Consider the following 19092-nt stretch of genomic DNA (forward strand, 5'->3'; position numbering starts at 1 on the left):
TAAAATGTTACCGACACCAAAACAAAAAAACTCGGGACAGAAAAAAAAACCCAAAAAACAGCTGGATAGCAGGGTTACCTCGAGCCAGAAATCTGCAGTGTCATGCACGAACATCACCAGAGTTCCAAGCCGCACGTAATTGCCACACCAAGAGCCGCTCATCAACCCGATGGCTGCCAGGTGATGAACGACGTGAGCCATAAAATCCTGCCAGGGACAGAAGCAAATCAAGGTGAAGTTGGTCACACAGAGCCCCCGAGGGTCCCTGGCTCGGCAGTCCCGGGACTCCCGGAGGTGTGCGGGATGGATGCCCGGGCTCCCGGTTCCCGTGCGGGATGCCCGGGCAGCCGGGGCAGTGCGGGATGGATGCCCGGGCTCCCGGGGCCGTGCGGGATGGATGCCCGGGCAGCCGGGGCAGTGCGGGATGGATGCCCGGGCTCCGGGGGCAGTGCGGGATGGATGCCCCGGGCAGCCGGAGATGTGCGGGATGGATGCCCGGGCAGCCGGAGATGGCGGGATGGATGCCCCGGGCTGCCGGGGCCGTACGGGATGGATGCCCGGGCTCCCGGGGCAGTGCGGGATGGATGCCCGGGCTCCCGGGGCAGTGCGGGATGGATGCCCGGGCAGCCGGGGCAGTGCGGGATGGATGCCCGGGCTGCCGGAGATGTGCGGGATGGATGCCCCGGCTCCGGGGGCCGTGCGGGATGGATGCCCGGGCTGCCGGAGATGTGCGGGATGGATGCCCGGGCTCCCGGGGCAGTGCGGGATGGATGCCCGGGCTCCCGGGGCAGTGCGGGATGGATGCCCCGGGCTCCCGGGGCCGTGCGGGATGGATGCCCGGGCAGCCGGGGCCGTGCGGGATGGATGCCCGGGCTCCCGGGGCAGTGCGGGATGGATGCCCCGGGCTCCCGGGGCAGTGCGGGATGCCCGGCGCGGGCTGAGGCTGCCCTCAAGCGGCTCCAGGCGCGGCTGCTCCTCACAAACGCCTTTTCCCCGCTCACGGGGCTGAGTTCGAGCTCCGAACTGGCACAAGCACTTGCCTTCCGCTTGATGTCAATCCCAAGGGTAAATATGAGAGACCAGTAAAACCCGATCTCCACCATGTAGTACCAGTACTGGGATGGCAGCAAGGTCTGTGATGAGGAAAAAACACAGTTAACTCTGAGAACAGGAAAAAGGAAATGTCAAGTTTACTTCTTTTTTCCTTTCCTGACTTCTGCTCCTTGGGTGAGTCTTGCTTAAAAAATTAAGCTAAATTAAATTCTCGTCCTGGGCTTCATTAAGAAGGATGTTCTGAGAGCCAAGTATGTTAACCTTTGCTCAGCCCAAACTCTCAATTCCCACAGTTCCTCCCCCACCTCTGGATTTTAACATGCTTTTTCTCCATGTTTCTGTCACAGAACTACATGCAGAGTCCTTCTGCATTTAATTACAAACAACTGCAAATAAACCCCCTCTGCTTTGGTGAAAAATTAACACAATAAACTGAAATGTCAGTTATTTATGCTAAAATCCTATGGATCTGCCATGGGGAAAGCAGAGCTGGGCTGCCCCCTTGGATCAATACATTTCCCAGGTGTGTACCAGGAGCTGGGAAGACTCAGCTGGGGCGCAGGATTATTTGTATTCCTGGCTCCTGCCTAGGACTGGAATAAGAAGGCAGTGGCATGGGGCAGAGTTATTGAAATAAGAGTACCTTGAAGCACCATGGGGCCTGGAGCAGTGCAGGGTTCTGCACTGATTTTGGGAACATTGATAACATCTCCAGTGAGATGTTATCCCTGGTATCCCGGGGTGGGTGCTGGAGGGGGAAGTTGCAGCACAGGCAGATCCCAGGGAAGTCCTGCAACAGTCGGCAGCACTTCCCAAAAAAAGGCAGGAGGCTTTGGTGCCACACCTCTTTAGGTGGTGGCCGTGTGGAGGGAAAAGGCTGCTGTAGATTACCCCTTCCAATGGGGAAATACCTGGAATGGCTGGAGGCCACTGGCCCGATGCCAAAAAGCTCACCTGAAACGGATAGCCAACCCACGTCTGCCATATGTCGTAAAACCAGGGTTTCTGGGGAAGACACCTCAGTCAGACACTGCTCAGTTCAGCAACAATTATCACCTTAACTCAAAATCTTCACCACTTAAAAATCTCTCTAAGTGGAGCAAGCTGAGAAGCTGTAATCTTGATAACTGTTCTCCACCAATTTCTAAAGGGAACTTACATCTCAGATTTATTATATTGTTCCCAGCTTTTTGGCTTCTTTTCAGGACACCTGAAACCTTCCAGTTCACAATTTCATCATCCAAAGCAGTGGGTGTGTGTTTTATTACTGCAATTACTCAAGCTATGTTGCCACAATGATTCAATTTGCTGTGTTTACCAGTCACACAGAGCAGTGGATGAGGATGATAAGCAGTGTTTGGGGACAAGGGCCAGATGAGCAGAGACACGCCGGGATCTGTTCCGCTGCTCCGGGGAAGCATTAATGACACCCCAGGCAGGGCTCACGGAGTTACAAGCACCAATCTCTGTTATTTCCAACTTCTGACCCAGCAGCAACACCTCAATAAATAGCTGTGACCACCAAAAGTCCTGCCAAAAAAGGTTTATGGTGTCCTCTGAGGAAACCATGGCCATGTGATGCATTTGTAGGTGTTAACAAGGCAGGTTGTAAAACCATCTGCGTGACTTCTTCAAGCTTGCCTTAAAAATACTGACTACTCATAAATTCCTTTATCATAGAAGGTCTAAAGCTAAATTAAAAATTACATCTCAGTGCCTATTGCAGCTCATCATCCAGATCACATCCAGCAAAGATCTGATCCTACAGAGCCATTGAAACCACAGTCTTTCAATGGGATTCAAGAAAATCTAGAAATTATTTTGTTAAAAATAGAGTATCAATCTTTCAAAAAGTTAACTTACATCATACAGAAATATAAATCCAACAATGGAGGATGTCAGATAGAATGAAAATCGCCAGCTGCAAAATTGAAATGAAAAAACAGGAACAAACCATTATATTTTGTAAAGATATTGTTCTGGGCCAGAATTACTGTAAATATTGTGTATCACAGACAATCTTCACATAAACATGGCCTCACACTCAATGTTAAGGATTACCACATATTAACTGTATTTGAATTATTAATACTTAAATATTTAAGGTTTGATTCACTACTAAATAAGGAAATTCTTTTACATTATCACAACACAGATATTTTAATTGTCATGATAGCAGTAATTTTCCAGGCAGGCTTGAACTGATCAAGAGAATGACCACAGCAAGTGTAATAAAGCCTCTAAAAATTAATGTTTGAGAACACAAACCTTTTCCTGGGTTCATTCACTTCATCTCTCTCAACACCAATTGCTGACAATAAGGGAGCTTTATGAATTATTAGCATCTACTGGGTTAGTTTACATCTTGCTACAAGGTCTCAACTATAACCTCATCTTCAACTAGCTGTGCCAGAATTTAGCCGGATCTAAGCTTTTTGTGGATTAAATGGATATCCAGCAAGGCAGATAAACCTTCCAGCTTTGCACCATCAGCCTGCTAAGTCATCAAAGGGACAAAGCTCTTGAGCATCTCGGTGAACTGTGCTGCTGCTTTTAGGTGTCAGAGCAGGATGCTGATGTGGAGCCGGGAGTCGGCTCCTGATGACTCTGGAGCCTGTGTGGGAGGCATTGTCCCTAGGACTGGGTGTGCCTGCAGCCTCAGCCCAAGCATTCCCACTCCCACCTCTACAGGTGATGGAAAACTTCCCTCCCACTCTTCCCCTCGGCAGGAAGAAGCCTGACCTTTCCCCTAAGCAGCTCTGCAAGTCCAGTAGAAAACAGTGCAGGACTTGACATGCAAAGAAAGGCTGGGACAGGGACAGGCACATGGCCCCTGACCTGCTGAGAACTTGTCCTAGAACGAGAGGTATCCCAGAGGAGAGCAGCAAGCAGCCTCCAGACAACCCAAACCCACTGAAAAGGAGAAAGCACCACAAGAACACTGTAGCAACGGATTGAGAGATGTAGAAAATGAGATTGGGGTCTTTGGCAAGTGTTAATGAAGTACCAAAAGAGAGATGAGAACATGTGTGGTAAAGCAGTCCCTACTGTCTGAGCCCCACATCCCTGGAGCTTGAAAGAATGAGATTTTCAAAGGCTGAGACAGTGTTTTATGAGAAAAACAACAAACAACAAACAAAAATGAGGGCCTGGAATATTAGAGGTGAGACAGAATAAAGTGTCTCACACCTGAGAAAGAAGTCAGGAAAATACTTACAAAATTGCCACTTGATACACATGTGATTAACAACTGTTTTTCTTCTCAACTTTAACCTATCTTTCCTCAGATGAATTGAAAATAACACTACACAACAAGCACTGCATGAAGAGGAAAAGCACAGAGGACATGGTGGAAATTCCACAGTGGAAACCTCAAGTAATACCTGGCTCAGAGTTAACCAAGAGATGCTGGAAAACACAACACTGGGGCATGGGACAGACTTTACACAGCAGCTGCTTCTGCCCTCATGCCTCCCATTCCAAACAAGGTGTGAGTGGGCCAGTGGATATGGCAGAACTGAGTCTGTATTGGTTGTAAAGTGCAAGTGGGGTTTTCTAATCAGGTTCAAAGCACAGAACACCTACAAGACTGTGCCATTAGTCCCCAGCCCTACAAATACTTATTGAATGCATTTGGTAATAAACAGCATTTGAAATGAACTCATTCTATGTGCAAGGCTGCCAGAGCACTGCCTCATTTTGTATTTAGCCAAGCTTCTTTATGAATTTGGTGAATAAAACCTATAAGTAAAACTCATCTAAATTCACCAAACTTTACCCAAGTGCCTTTTAAACTCTGATCCTGGCCACCAGAGAGAGCACTGAACAACAGTTATGCAAGAGGATTTTCTGGTTTAACTTCAGGGATCTTTTCTCTTGAACTGAATGTAATAAAAAAAGAACTTTGTAGGGGAAATTAAGGGCTGGTAAGTCTTACAAGGCAGTGAAGGTTTCATGCAAAGGACTTTCCAAACCCCAGAGTTGCTTAACAGGGAGCACTAATAGCCAAAGTATGGTTTAGATCTGGCTCATCAGATTTTCCTTGTGATTCAGAAAAAAGATCCTGGAGATTGCAGACTTTAAAAAATTTCATAACACTGACTACTAGAGTAGAATAACTCTGTTCCTCATTTTTTTTGCCTAGAGAATTATATTCAATTAAATTCACTGACAAAGAGCAGAGCAAGGTTCACAAAATTGCACAAGAGAAACCTGTTTGCTTCATTCTCACTCAAGCTGCCAAGCAAGTTGGAATTTCAGTCTTTAGCTGTGTGTTACTAGAGACAGGCACGCATGGCAGGCAGGTCTTTTAGCAATAGCAGGAAATCTTATTGTCACTTGTGAAACCAAATTAACTGATCCCCAAAACAACAGCAGACATAAAACCATGTCAGGAGAGTTTACTCAGCTCAGACTACAAAGAGACACACCTCTGTCTATCATCTGGATTTATGTCTGACAGAGGACACCACTACATCATCACCACATTGATAACACTGGAAATTATCTTGATAAAGGACTCGACTTTGAGGCTCTGTGCTGTACTTTTAACCCTCATTCCTTAAGCTGATCTACAGTTACAGAGGTTCAATATTATAATCAGGTGAAGTTTTGGCAATGTAATTATGCTAATGAAAGCCCTACACAGAGCATTTGAAAGTGCTTTACACTGAGACAATTAATGTCAGTACCCAAAAGGGACAAGCTGTGCCCATTTGGGGATTTGAAATTTGTGTGAGATTTTAGATCACACTCAAAGTGTTTAGGTATGAGGAAGTTCTCACACATAAGTGAAAAATCATATGCAGGAGGTTTTGAAACTTGTTACATATTCATTACTATCACTCAAAGCTGCTCACTGGCCTACTCTCAGCAGTGAGTTTGAATTCCTGTTTCACACAGTATCCCATGATTGAGCTCTGGCACCTGTCCTTCAGTCTGGATGCCACAATTCCTGCTCTTGAACTGACTTTGGTATACATGACAGCATCCCAAAATGACAGCATGGGTACAAACATACACCAGGGTAAGCATTGCTGTTCCCCTATGATTACTGGCAGACAGGAAAATATTTTCCTATTCTCTGCATATTTTCATCTTAGAGCCTACAAATCCATTATTCCAAAAAGAAGAAAACTGTAAAATATTTTAAGGTGTGGTTTGTTTTTTTCCCCCCACCAGGAGAAACATTTAACTTAAACTTTTAACAATCATTTGGAGAAACACTACTAAATCCTTTCAACTTGTTTGTGCATTCAGAAACCAAAACGCTCATCAGGCAGACCCAGCCTTGTGGGAAGGGGGGACCTCAATCATTTTTTTCCAGAAGAGTAAAGCAATGATAAGCAAAAGCATTGTCTTTCCTTACAAAGCTTCCTGGAATTTCTGGAGCACTGTTGGGATCTCCAGGTTTCGCCGTCTCCTGAACCATTTCTCCACCAAATGGACGGTGCAGTTGCACTTTTTGGCAAGGCCTTTGATCTCTGACTGCAAGAAATGGAACAGTGTTAACAGCAGATGCACTCCAATGTCACTTTCATTTATTTTGTACCTCACAGAGCAGCTTCCCACTGTTGCAAGGTCTTCATTTAAAAATATTACCAATATTAAATATGCATGGGAGGGTATTTTTGAGTAATGCTCACAGAAACCCTGGATTTTTATTCATACAAATAAAACAGGCACAAACTGAACAGATCCACAAACTGTTCTATTGTGGTCACTTCTGAGAGTTTCAGAGGTGTAACTTTTACTGTTAGATGAGAGCTTAGGCTGGAGGTGAAAGTGCCATATTTGAACAGACGTGGACATAGCACCCAATATCTTACCTAATTGTAAACATTAAAATTTGTTTATATACGAATCTCACAGATGAAAAGTGGCCTGGAATTAAAGTGACCTGAGCTCTGTTCTCAAATCCAAAGCAAGTCAATCCTCCTGAGCAAGGTCCAGAGTGTCCTTCTCCAACACCAGAACTAAACTGGGGGTGGAGCAGGGCCTAGGACTGCCCGTGGCCATGGGGGTGCCACACCTGGGGTCTCTGCATCCCCTGTGCTCCCAGGGTGGCCAGGCCAGCACGTGCCCAGCACAAGGCAGTGACACTCCTGCATTTTGGGGAGCTCAGTGTCCCACATGCAGCAGCCTGTGGGCCTCCTCCCTCTCCTCCATCCCCAAGTGCAGAAGTGTGGGATGACCTCCCAGGCCTGCCTCAGGAGCAAGGAGAGTGTTTGGCTCATCCCTGGGGAAGCTCTTTCCTCCCAAGGGCAGTATGCAAATAGTGGGTGGCAGCTGCTGCCTCCACTGAGGTGAAGCCAGACCAGGGAGTCTCCTACCCTCAGGAAAACCTCTGGAATGTGAGAAAAGGCACCTGAGCTGCCAGGGAGGGCAGGAGTGCAAACAACCACTGTGTCCAGTCCACCCTGCTGGCTCCCAGCTCTCCACTTGCCATGCAGGAATAGCGACTCTGTTTCCATACAACAGAGCCCAGAGTCCTTCCTCTGCCAGCCAGGCTTTCCCAGGCACACTGGTCCCCAAGCTGGACACCTGAAGGAGGCAGCTGGAATCTTTCCCATGCTCTGAGGAGTCTGAAAATGCTGTGCTTCCTTTCAGAAATCAAATGGCCAGCTGTACTCAAGCAGAAGGAAGGAATGAAACTGAGATCGGGACACTTGCCCAAAGAGAGAAGAGCTCGTGTGTGAACACCCATGCATCTATTCCTGATGTTATCAGGCAAAAGACACAATAAAAGAATAGCAGAATTAGGGACAGAATGCCAAGTTCCCCTACCAATAATTATCAAAATCCCTCATTACTAGAAAGCACATATTTCTTTTCAAAACCAGTGTGGGGAAACTGCAATTGTTTGGCACCTGTAGTCAGGCAAGGGAACTTCCTGAGGCTGCACTCATAGAAAGATACTTGCCTGCCATGAAAAAATTAATGGCCTCATTTTTGAAGGTGACAAGCATTGGGCAATCTTTTTTCCTTGTTCAATTTTAAAAACAAACAGCATGGTAGTAGAAGGATTGCTTTTCTTTCTCACGTAAGCCAGGACTAAGTATGCAGCAACATAACGGATCAAAAGCCTTCCACGCCAGCATTCTGATCTTACTGCCTGCAGTAAATATGATCCTGCTTTCCAGCAACAGACATCAGCTGAACTTTTCTCCAGGCAGAATGAGTTAAAGATGGAACACTAATCTTCACTGGAAATATTATTAACAATCTAACCTAGAACGGCATGCCAGAAAATTAAACATCTTAAACATATTTTCTGTTTCGGATGCCATATACCCCTGTCAGCAGAACAGCAACAAAAACCCAAATAAATTAAGTCATCTGTCAATCAGCTGGAACTCGTCCCATGATGTCATTGCTGAGAGTTGATTGAAACAGTAAGAGTGGGATTTTCCAAAAGCAAAAAGGGTTTGAAAGAATGAGAATTCTTACTTGGGATGGTTGTCTTGAGCACTCCCGGAAATAACTCTCTAACACAGGATTAGGCTGTGGCTTCACACGTTTTGCATTCTTTATACCCAAAGCTTTTGCTAGAGGTTTAGCAACATATCTGAAAAGACACAGTATGAAAAGCTTTAGAAATACAACACAGTTACAAGACCCTGGCTGTTCTCATGCCAGGATATGAAGAAAACAAACTGGATGCAATTTAATCTGCCACAGAATGTGCCAGCGCACTGAGAAAAAGGGATCTCCCTCTAGCTAGTCCCAAGAGGGAACCACAGTTTATCTGCTGTCACACAACAAAGAAGAACCAAGGAATGCAGTTTGTGGCCATGAGATGCTGTTAAACTCAAGGAAACATCCTGACTTTTGTGGCCATCAGAGGAGTGCTGGAGTTGAGTGAAGGAAGACCAGACACTCTCTCCAAGTGCGCTCAGGGACTGTTACTGGGCAAGTTCCTCCCAGTGGCAAAGTCACCTGGCACCTTCTTCACTGGGCCACCACCACTGATCCACACTGGATGCAGCCTGTGGCACACAGCCATTCCCTGAGACTGATGCATCCTCTTTCCCTTCCCTTTTCCACCCCAAATCTCTGCAGAGCGCGCCAAAGGTTTCGCCTTGCTGCTCGGGCAGGGCGTTCAGGAAAGGCCCCTCCCTCCTGCTGCCATGAGCCATGGATTCCTCATTACTCAGAGAAGTGGTCAGCTTTCCCCAGGCTCACTGCAGCCAGATGTGTGGGCTAATTACCCTCAGCACTGCAGTGAGACACATTGGGAATGGTTATGAACATATGATCCAAATTACTTTTGATTTCCAGCATGAATGATCTTATCTGCTTCTGGTTTAAGTCTGTCCAACTTACAAAATTCCAAATTTCCTCATGCTGTCCTGAAATAATTATAAAAACCTACTAATCACATCTTTTAGAGGAAAAAGAAAATAAAGTAACGCAAAAAAGGTACAAATAAATAAGTCAAAACTTAATATGATTGTAGCTTTCTTCTGTGGAGCCAATCTCTGCCTGTCCCCTAAGATTCCAGCTGCAGAAGCAATCCATTTTTTGGTGCCAAAGTAAGGGAAAAAAAGCAACCAGCTTTACTAGATCTGCATAAAATGTTCACATGAAACTTTGAGATCCCTCCAGTCTGCTTAGCTTGGCCAAAGAGAAACACCTGGGGTCTATCAACCTCACACAAATGTTCTGGTGCAGGACCAAATGAGAGGTTTGGTTGAGAGGACAAATCTCTCTATCCTTCCACTGAAAGAGAAAAAGGAAGCCCAAAAGGTTTAGAATGAATTGTATCTCTAGTGAAAGGAGATCATCAGAAGTATCCAAATGCTGTTCTAGGAAAGCTGCATAGAAATATTTCCCTTCTGGATTGGGCCACAGCCACACGTACCTAATAATGAAAATATTTTTCCATTTTCCACCTGCTATGTTATCTGTACTAGATCTTCCTAGTAAATCACCAACTAATCCTCCTTTATAAAACATAACATTGATCTACAGATATCTCACTTTCAGCATTACTGAGGATTAACATTAGCATCAAATTGCATTCCTGTTCCTTACCTTTCACTGAAGAATCGGATGATCAGCAATACAAAAGCGTATGGGATTGTGACATACAACTGATGTGGTTTGGGAAACACAAGTCCATCACGGTCTACAAAATCTGCCCATGTGCAGTTGATGGGCATCCAGATATTCTCCCACCAGAACCAGCTGTTGAGTGTCTTTAATATATGTGCCATGCTGAGTAAATAAAGAGAGAATTTAATTTATTCCTCACATATTAAAGAAAAAATGCATGAAAAACCCCATATTGAGCCTTTTTGTGTAAAGTCAGTGTTCTCAAGGGGAAAAAAAAATCATACAGGAAATTAAAACCCTCTTGGTTTAGAGCAAGGAGGTAGGATTATAACCCAGCAGAAGATAAAATAATAAAGCCAAATTTTGATCTGATATAAAGCAATACAGGACCTTTGAAATCTGCACAGGGAGGTACCTGCTGCCTTCTTCCAGTCACTCACACTGCACTGCTGAGTACCTGGTCAAATCTCCTGCAACACTCATGTATTATCTATCATATTCATACTAATGAGAACTGATCTTCCTGAGGCTGCCTGTATAAATTAAATATAAGTGGGAGGAAGAGTGGAAAAGAGATGAGAAGGCCCAGGGAGTGCCTCAATTCCATAGTAACAAGGACATTGCATTGATGAATTACTGCTGTCTAATATGCTAATGGAAATATACCCTGAATTTGCAAACACCTGTGCACAGGAACAAGTGCAAAAAAGTACAGTGCATAGCAAGCTTTTTCTGGGAATTGTGGGAAATAATATCATTTCACTGTGACCAAAACCTAGATCAGGAACAAATATCTAAAATAAGTTCTGGAAGGAAAAAATTCACTTTGACTAAAGTATTTCATTTTTGTAAAAGCCTCATTTTTAATTTTTGCAGTACACATTATATATATAGAAATTGCTGTTCTCTCATTTATTTGTAAGGACTTTACAGTTATATATCCTACAAAAATATCCTAATGTTGAAGAAAAATAAAAGTTACTATAACATTTTCCATAAGGCTGAAACACATAACTTTTCCATGATTTCTAGCAATAGCAAACTTGAATTACTTTTACCATGCTAAAATTTTCTGTAAACCAGGAAAAACATGAGGAAATAAATTATTTCATTGAAACATAGCCTTGATGAGGAAACAGTTGAGATGGGAGGATGATTTCAAACAAATCTTTATCTCATCAGAAGATCTCCCAGCAATATCTCTGTACAGGATCAGGAGTTGAGATTAAACCATGCCAAGGTCAGGCAGCACTTCAGCCCTTGCCATGTTCTTCCAGGGAACATGCTTTTAGTTGTGAAACATCTCCCAGCGTTTTAATTCTGCCTGCAGCTGGCTCAGGACACCATGCCCAGAGCACCCCAGGCCCAGACACAGCTTTAATTAACACTGGAGCCCACGTTAATTAACAGCCAAATAATCATTGCTGGTCCACACTGGGCTGTTTCCACTAAGTTTGGAGCAGGTTTGTGAAACAGTGACCTGCACCCATCAAACAGAGCTGGTTAACAGATCATTGACTGGCCAAGCACAGTAGCCAGAATTGAACTATTAATAACCCAGCCATTTAATCTTTTTAAATGCAGGAAGGGGACAGTAAAAACCTCCTCAATGAATAGTGTGTGTATAAGCAAATGCAAAAATAAAGGAGGGGGAAATCACAATTGTTCCTGAGAGACTTTATATGGCAAGTTCCAGCCTAGAGCTATGTTTTACTGCTGAATTATAAACTCCTGGAAGTGGGGATTTATGCTGGGGCTGCTAACAGACCCTAAACAGCAGCTTGCAGGCGCCATCCTAATGAAGCGGGGCTGTGAAACATGACATTTTGGGTCAGACAGAAAGGCTTGCAGACAATAGAAGACCAAGGGAGAGCCTTGTTACACAGTTCTGATTCCTAATATATCTGTATTTTTTAGCTAGACTGTGCACTGCAAGCTATCCCTAGCTGTAATTAAAACAGGCCAGTCTGTTAAGGCACAGTGGAAGGAGAACTCTCCGTTGCCTTGTGGTGAGATGGGCTGGAGCTGAACATGCACCCAAAACATTTAAACCTTACAAAAGCCCAGTAGTGAATATTTTCTTACTGGATTCCTGTATCTCACTAATTGATGGCTTTCTTCCACACATAGATGCCTCACCATATGATTACCTATTAAACTAATTAATATAGCACTATTAAACTAAACTCTTAAGTACATGCCTAATCTTAAAATAGAAGGGAATTCTGGGATTTGAGGTCTGATGCAGAGTTCACATATTTCAGGGGAAATCTTTCCTCACAATCACTAAACAGATTAATCAAAAGGTGAGTTCTCTGAAGCTCTTCCTTCTGTAATCCCTGTATTTGTACCAGGACTGGCCCACGGGGGTTAGACCATCCCTGAGGAACATTGCCCAAGTGATTCTGACAAAACCAATGACAAGACTCCAAATCTGTCTGCAGCCTGTTCTTAAATTTCATTATCCTTAAACTGGATGTTTTCACTGCAGTAAATCAGGCAGCAACAGGGGGACAGCTCTGGCCACCAGTCCCAGTGCTGGGGTCAGGCTGGAGACATTGGATTTCAGCAGTAGATGGTTTTTTACCTGCACAAACTGTCACAAGTTTTCTCCCCTGCAAATGCTGCTTTCAAAGAATAGGCAGCAGATGCAAAGGTCAAGCTTGGCCTGATTTGGGACCAGCTCTAACTAAAAACTTTAAGTCCTACCCAGCCTAAAGCTCCGAGTGCTGAGCTCGGAGCTTCTCCTCACAGGCTGTGGCAGCACCAACAAGCAGGAGTGAGAAATCCAGGAGTGACTCATCCTACCTCAGCCTAGGGTGAAAAACCTCTGCCTCTTCCCAGATTCCTATCCACAGACCAGCACTGCCAGGAGCACTTCAATTGAAAAAACTGGAATCCTTGTTCTGGAAGGGGCTAAAAGTCAGTCAAAAATACAGATATTTAAAAAAAATTGAAGGTCCTCTGCATCTCAGGGATTAAATACTCCCAGTAAAGAAATCAAATCACCACTCTGCTACAGAAGGATCACCTCTGTAGCTTAATCTACTTTTAATGGGCTAGTGCAAAACAGGAAAATCAGGAATGATTGCTTCAGGAACTGCATCCTTTGTAATTAAAGGAAAGCCCACACAGTTGGCAAGTACCAATGTGAAGTTTCTTTCACACTGCTGTTGCTTGAGCCATGGATATATTCAATAAAAAAAGTCCTCATATTTTTAATTATATTAAACAAAGAAAAAATAAAGGGGCAAATTTGAGGTTGACAAAAGCTGTGCGGCTGCATTTTGCAAAACAAATTCAGGAGCTGCTTTGAAGTGGAATTTCTGGCTGCTGCAGTCTGAGGAATTAATAAAAAGAAACTGAGCCAAAGCTTTGATTGTATTGTCTGTACAAAAGCTCTTGCTTGAAAACTCCATTTCCAAAGGCAGGACCAAGAAAAGGAGATATCCAGGTTTGCAGGATGTATTAGGAGGATTTCCTGTCCTTATTTACTGAATAAATTACAAAAGCCAATGGATAAACAATACAAACACGCAAGTGAATGTAACCTTAATTCTCCTAAGCATCCCCTTAGTCTCCTCAGTGAGGCTGCAGAGGCGTAACAGGGAAAGACTGAAATCAGCAAAAAGAACATAATTCTCCTATTCCCCTCATAATTTGGCAGAACTGGCAAAGCTGGTGCAGTAACTGTTGGGAAAAATGAAGCCTCAGATACCAAAAGAGATAGCAAAGCTGTTCCAGGCTGTCCATCCTCAACATGAAATAACAGTGGTTTAAAAGAGCAAATAAAGATCAGACCCACCATATCACAGGCTTTGGTTTTGCTTAAGACTCAGCAATATTTCCAGGAGTTAACACACAAGTTTCAGCTGCAGATTTGTGTTCTGCTAAAGACTTTTTTTTTTTTTTGACATTGTGTGAAGAATCCCAACTGCATCTACCAAATGAAACAGCTGAGCAGAGATGGGTCCTGCACACTGACCTGTGGTTTGTGGAGGAAGGCACTGAAGGAAGGATGTTGGATTGATGCTGCCACCTCTTTGCATCCTGTCTTACCTTGTTTGTGCCAGTGGGAAAACAGGATTCCAGTTGAATTCTGCACAACCCGAGTTAAGGGGGGCTGACACCTCTCCCAGCCCACACAGCAGCAGGGGCAGCACAGAATAAAGGAGTTGCTGGACTCAGAGTTTCTTACAATGAAACCCTAAAATACTGAATTCAAACAGCTGAATTAAGATTGCTGTGAGACCTCTCACTTCACATTTACTCCCTGGCTTGTACAAATCTCAACTGTAAACACTTTAAGTGCCTCATTACAAGGAAATTGCAGCATTTTACTTTTTACTGTTCTTTCACATTACCTTGTAACTTGGGTACTATATCGAGCAGGCAAAAATAGCACTTTGAATAAATCTCAATTAAGGTGGCAAGTGAGTTTTTATTTCTCCCTGTTCTCTGAGAGGAAAACAATACCACAAAAAAGTGAATCAGACTTCTTTGAAATCATTCATTTTCTGGGTAAAAGTCACCATGCTCTCTCTCTACTTAAAGGTAAATCATTTTTGAGCAGCTAAAATGGTTTTAGGTGATGGCAGGCTGCTGAGGAAAGTGAAATACAGTTCTCTCATAGTGCAAACTATGTCCGCTTTTAAGCTTTAAAAATCCATAACGTGAACAGAGTGGAATAGAGAGCTGTGAAATAACTCAAGTAACTGCAACAATTTTGAGATGAAAAGTAGTTATTGGAAAACAACCTAACCCTATCCAAGCTAGAGGTTCTTAATAGATGATTAATTCCCAAAAACTTCGAACAAACTTAAAGGAACAACACTTGGTGCTTTAAGAACTTAGTAACACTTATCAGAATGTAAAGAAAAATCTTTTAAATTATGAGACTTTTTTTTTACTAGTTACTATTTTTTTTTTTTAACTTATTTTTACTATTGGGGAAAGATGCAAAAAGGATTTTTTTTTTTTGTAGTTTACCAAAGCTTTGTTTGAAATACAAACTTGAAGTCTAACTTAAAATGCTTAAGCTACATCATGGAGATTTTACCAGAGCTGTGTCACTTATTTAAGGTGAGAGTTAAGGGCACAGAAGAACTGAGCAGCACAGGGGACACAGAGGTCAGGACAAGCAGTGGGAGCACAGAGCATGTGGAGGCAGCAGAAGAGTAAAAACCAGAGAGGAGACCTGAAGGTGGAGAGGCTCAAGGTTTTAAATTAGCCCTTGGAAGGCAGGAGAGGGACAGGATTGGTGCATTTGCACTCTGGAGAACTCTGTTTGCTAAAGAACCTTCAGCCCTGGTGTGCACCAGGGGCTCACACTTGGCCATCTGTTGATCTCCACAGCACCCTGAGCCAAGCCTGCTGTGCACCCCCATTCCCTGGGGTTCCCAGCTCCCTCCTGGTTATCCCTCCTCTGCAGTTCAACCTGCCCAGACATTCCCCACCCACAAAAACACCTGGAGGAGGAGCTAGAAGGGAACTGGTCTTTCATTATTTCAGCCGCTTTGCCATCTTTTTCATGTCCTAACAAATGCAAGGGAAATTTTCAGCTAAAGCACAGCCTCTTCATCAGTCCTGGCAGCCAGCTGAAGGGCTCAGCTAGGAAGGTAGTGAGAAATAGATAGATTGCAACAATATGTTTGGGGTTCTTCCCTCTCAATGTTGCGGCGTTACTATGAAATAACTCCCTCTGGCAGCTTGTTTAGGTGTGTTATTCATAGCACAAGCTTCTGCAAGAGCTTCAAAAGGTAAGTCTTATTAAAAAGAAACAAAACATCAAACCACTGTTAAACTGAATTTTGTAAAGGACCTTTTTTTTCTTAGCATTTTACATAGAAAAAATGTAGAAGTAGCTTTTACAAACTACTAAAATTCAATAATAATATCTAAATCATTAGTTAACATTTATTCCTATTAAGAAAATTTTCTCCCAGTCCAGAAAGAAGTGCTGTTACAAGCACTTAACAGGATAATGGTACAAAAAGTAGAAAGGCAAAGCTACTACTGTAACCAGTATTGTCTTTTTTCTTTCAATAGAAAGCAGTTCTCATAGGTTGGAATACTTAGTGGCAAAATATAAAATCTCATTAATGTCATTCCTTTCTTAATCTGAAGACTACTCATAGGAGTTACTCTACTCTTCCCATATAAAACAATGTTAAAGACCAGCACATGCTGACAAATCAACACAGGCTGATGTGAGGACAGGGGGAAAAAACCCAACAAAATAGTCCAGAGCAGGAAAAAAGGGCAGAAAAATGAACTCTTACCTTTCAGATGTTGCAGTCAAAGAGACCATAAGCACATTAGCAGGGAAGAGGCATCACACTCACTACTCTGACCGAGGTAAACACACCCTATCTCCAGAACCCTTTCAAATTCTTCTGAGATCCACCCAGCAAAGCTGCACTTCAAGATTTCTGACTGAAGGCAATCCTGATGTCATCCACATCACCCCGTGAAACTCAGCAGCAGCAGTGCCACTGCCTTCCCTGCTCCTTTCAACACAGCAGATGAAGAAATGTTTGAAGTCATGTGGCTTCTGTTGCACGATGAGAATTTGTCTCACCGTAAATTGCTCCACACACACACGGGAGGATGCTGGAAAGGGAGCACCAAAAACATCACTCTGACAGGTTTTAGATGAAGGGTGAGGTTTTGAATAAAGTCAGAGAAAGATTTCTACTCCTATTGAGCACTCTCAGCAGTACTTCCTGCCTCAATCAGCTGATGAATGTTTTACAACAAGTGTTCCAGTTCCTCAGAAGATCTAAAATGGAATTTCTGAAATTCTTAAAGCAGAAAAAAACACACACTGAGCATGTGTTTGGTTAGAGATACCATAGAAACATGGCACTTTTACTTCACCTGCTTGTTAACTTCTTTTCTAATTCCATGACTAAGGAATCAAGGAATTGAAAGTCATTCCTCAGCAGCTTTCCCCAGTTTCAAATAATAACAGCCTTCAGAAGTGCTGGCATTACTTTGCATTCTGGTGGACACATTAATGTGGAGAAGAGAACCTCACAGATGAGCCAGGAGCAGAGAACCTTTTATTAGCCTTTTCTTCCTGCTTGCAGTCAGCAAACAGCAACCCAGGAAATGGGACCAGACTTGTCAGAGTTGAGCCAAAGCTCCATCTCAGCCAGCACTCGGTCAGAAGGGAGCCAGGAGCAGATGGCTGTGGGAGAGCACAGGAATGGAAGAAACACAGAATAGTAACTGGTAAGGCCCCCAGCCATCAGTACTTCAGGGCTCCAAGACTTCTTAAACCACAGAAGGCATCTATAGGAATAACAGTGGAGAGGTTCCCTCCTGCAGGCCTTCCTTCCCACAACCCCTTTGGAGCATATTGAAACTTCCATCTGAATCTGTAAGCCTGCCATGAAAGAAGATGTGACCCAGGCAATATTTGGAACCTCTTCATTTATATGAGAAAATTGTGGGCTTCTTCACACAGCATTTCTTTAATTTTAGGTATTATATCCTGCAGCTACTGCAAGTCTTTGGTCCTTCCATAGAACTAGGAGCAGTATTCAATAGCCTGATGCACCAGAGAAACACTAAACATGAAAGAATATTTCAGAAAAGATTATGCCTAGGCTGCTGCTTTAAGTATCTCCAAACTTCCCCACATCAGAATGAACCACTGCTGTGAACCAAGCAGAAGATTTAGGAACTCTCTGCCAATTAGGAAAGCCTAGAGCAAGCTGATTCATACATCACTTGGCCAATGCTGGGCCAGGAATGGAAGAGATAATTGACAGCAACATCTTTCTTATGCTTAAAACCACAATTTCTTCACTGTTACAATAGATTGCAAAAAAAAAAAAAAAAAAAAAAAAAAAAAAAAAAAAGAAGTTTGGTTGACTGGAGCAAAGATCGGACTGCTACAATAAAAAAAAAAAGGAACACGTATTTTTACACCCTTTTTGAGCAGCATTTGTTAGGCTGGCACCAACTACATAGGATAATATTACAAGATTAAAGATATTCTCTGGTAAATAACAAGTTAATCATACCCCCTTGATTAAAGTGCCCACTGACCTTACAATTATCTCTGCACCTCCACAGTGCTTATCCTTCAGGAGCCTTAAATTTGAATGCTGCAAAAAAAAAAAAAAAACCAAAAAAAAAAACCCAACAAAAAATCAAACAAAAAATACCTTAGTCTGCACATCCCACTGAAAAAGTAAAAATTTAAAAGCTTAAGTGCTACTATTCCTTACTTGCAGCATAATATCTACTCATTCATTGGACACTTTAATATAATTAAATATTATAATATAACTAAATATAGCTAGATAATGGAGACATGCCTTTGACTCAATTATTTTACTTATCACTGGGAATTATGTATAAGTTGCCAGTAAAAAAAAAGTACTACAACAAAGTAAGAAAAATTCAGCTCTTTCAAAAAATGTCACAAAATTTGCCTCTTTCTTTTCCAGCCAGCTGAATTCATGTAATAAATTACAGTGAATCCACACAGTGGGTGTGAGCTTTCAGCTAAGGTTCCAAGCAGTTACATAAGAGAGTTTATAGTATTAGTAAACTTTCTCACTAGAGAAAACTCTCCTGGCAAATCTTTGAGACAGTATTAAATCTTAAACTTCTGGAATCACAGATGTTGGTGGCACAGATGAGGGAGAAGAAAAAAAACCAAAACTCCAAAATCATCCCAATAACCCCTAAGGATTTCTTTTGTTTCCCTCAATATTATAAAAAAAAAAAAAAAAATCCTTCTTTTCACAGGAATTCACACCTTCTGCTAATATGCCAGCCTTCCCTTACATAAAAGGAATCAAAAAGTCTCAAAAAGCCTTTTCCTCAAAATGTTTCTTCCTGGTAGGACCTGATTCATAATCCAGATCCTTACAGGGAAAGGTTCACTAAGGAGAGGCTCGTTAGTAATTAATTAGTAATGCCATCTGTCATAAATAAAGACTAAATACCTGATTTTGAATGAAG

General features: G+C 42.9%; 1 protein-coding gene and 1 long non-coding RNA gene across 6 annotated transcripts in view; one reads left to right on the top strand and one right to left on the bottom strand.

The window, feature by feature from the left end:
* CERS3 (ceramide synthase 3) overlaps positions 1-19092 on the bottom strand; it is a 43849-nt gene that overhangs the window by 19731 nt on the left and 5026 nt on the right. For 2 of the 5 annotated variants that reach the window (XM_030281281.4, XM_072933802.1), the window contains 8 exons: positions 18169-18227; positions 10090-10272; positions 8503-8620; positions 6422-6540; positions 2917-2974; positions 2008-2058; positions 1041-1133; positions 79-207 (listed from right to left, as the gene is read on the bottom strand). In XM_030281281.4, the coding sequence (XP_030137141.3) occupies positions 79-207; positions 1041-1133; positions 2008-2058; positions 2917-2974; positions 6422-6540; positions 8503-8620; positions 10090-10271 (750 nt within the window). In that variant the 5' untranslated portion in view covers position 10272; positions 18169-18227. Of the gene's footprint in view, positions 1-78; positions 208-1040; positions 1134-2007; positions 2059-2916; positions 2975-6421; positions 6541-8502; positions 8621-10089; positions 10273-14169; positions 14326-16391; positions 17547-18168; positions 18228-19092 lie in introns of those variants that run through there. The other 3 variants (XM_072933800.1, XM_072933801.1, XM_030281283.4) reach the window with 3 other exon arrangements.
* LOC140684767 (uncharacterized) lies at positions 98-4717 on the top strand. Its single transcript, XR_012057544.1, has 2 exons — positions 98-232; positions 4341-4717. It is a non-coding gene; the product is annotated as an uncharacterized lncRNA (long non-coding RNA).

This window comes from Taeniopygia guttata, chromosome 10 (genome assembly GCF_048771995.1).
Source record: "Taeniopygia guttata chromosome 10, bTaeGut7.mat, whole genome shotgun sequence".
Lineage (NCBI taxonomy): Eukaryota > Metazoa > Chordata > Aves > Passeriformes > Estrildidae > Taeniopygia > Taeniopygia guttata.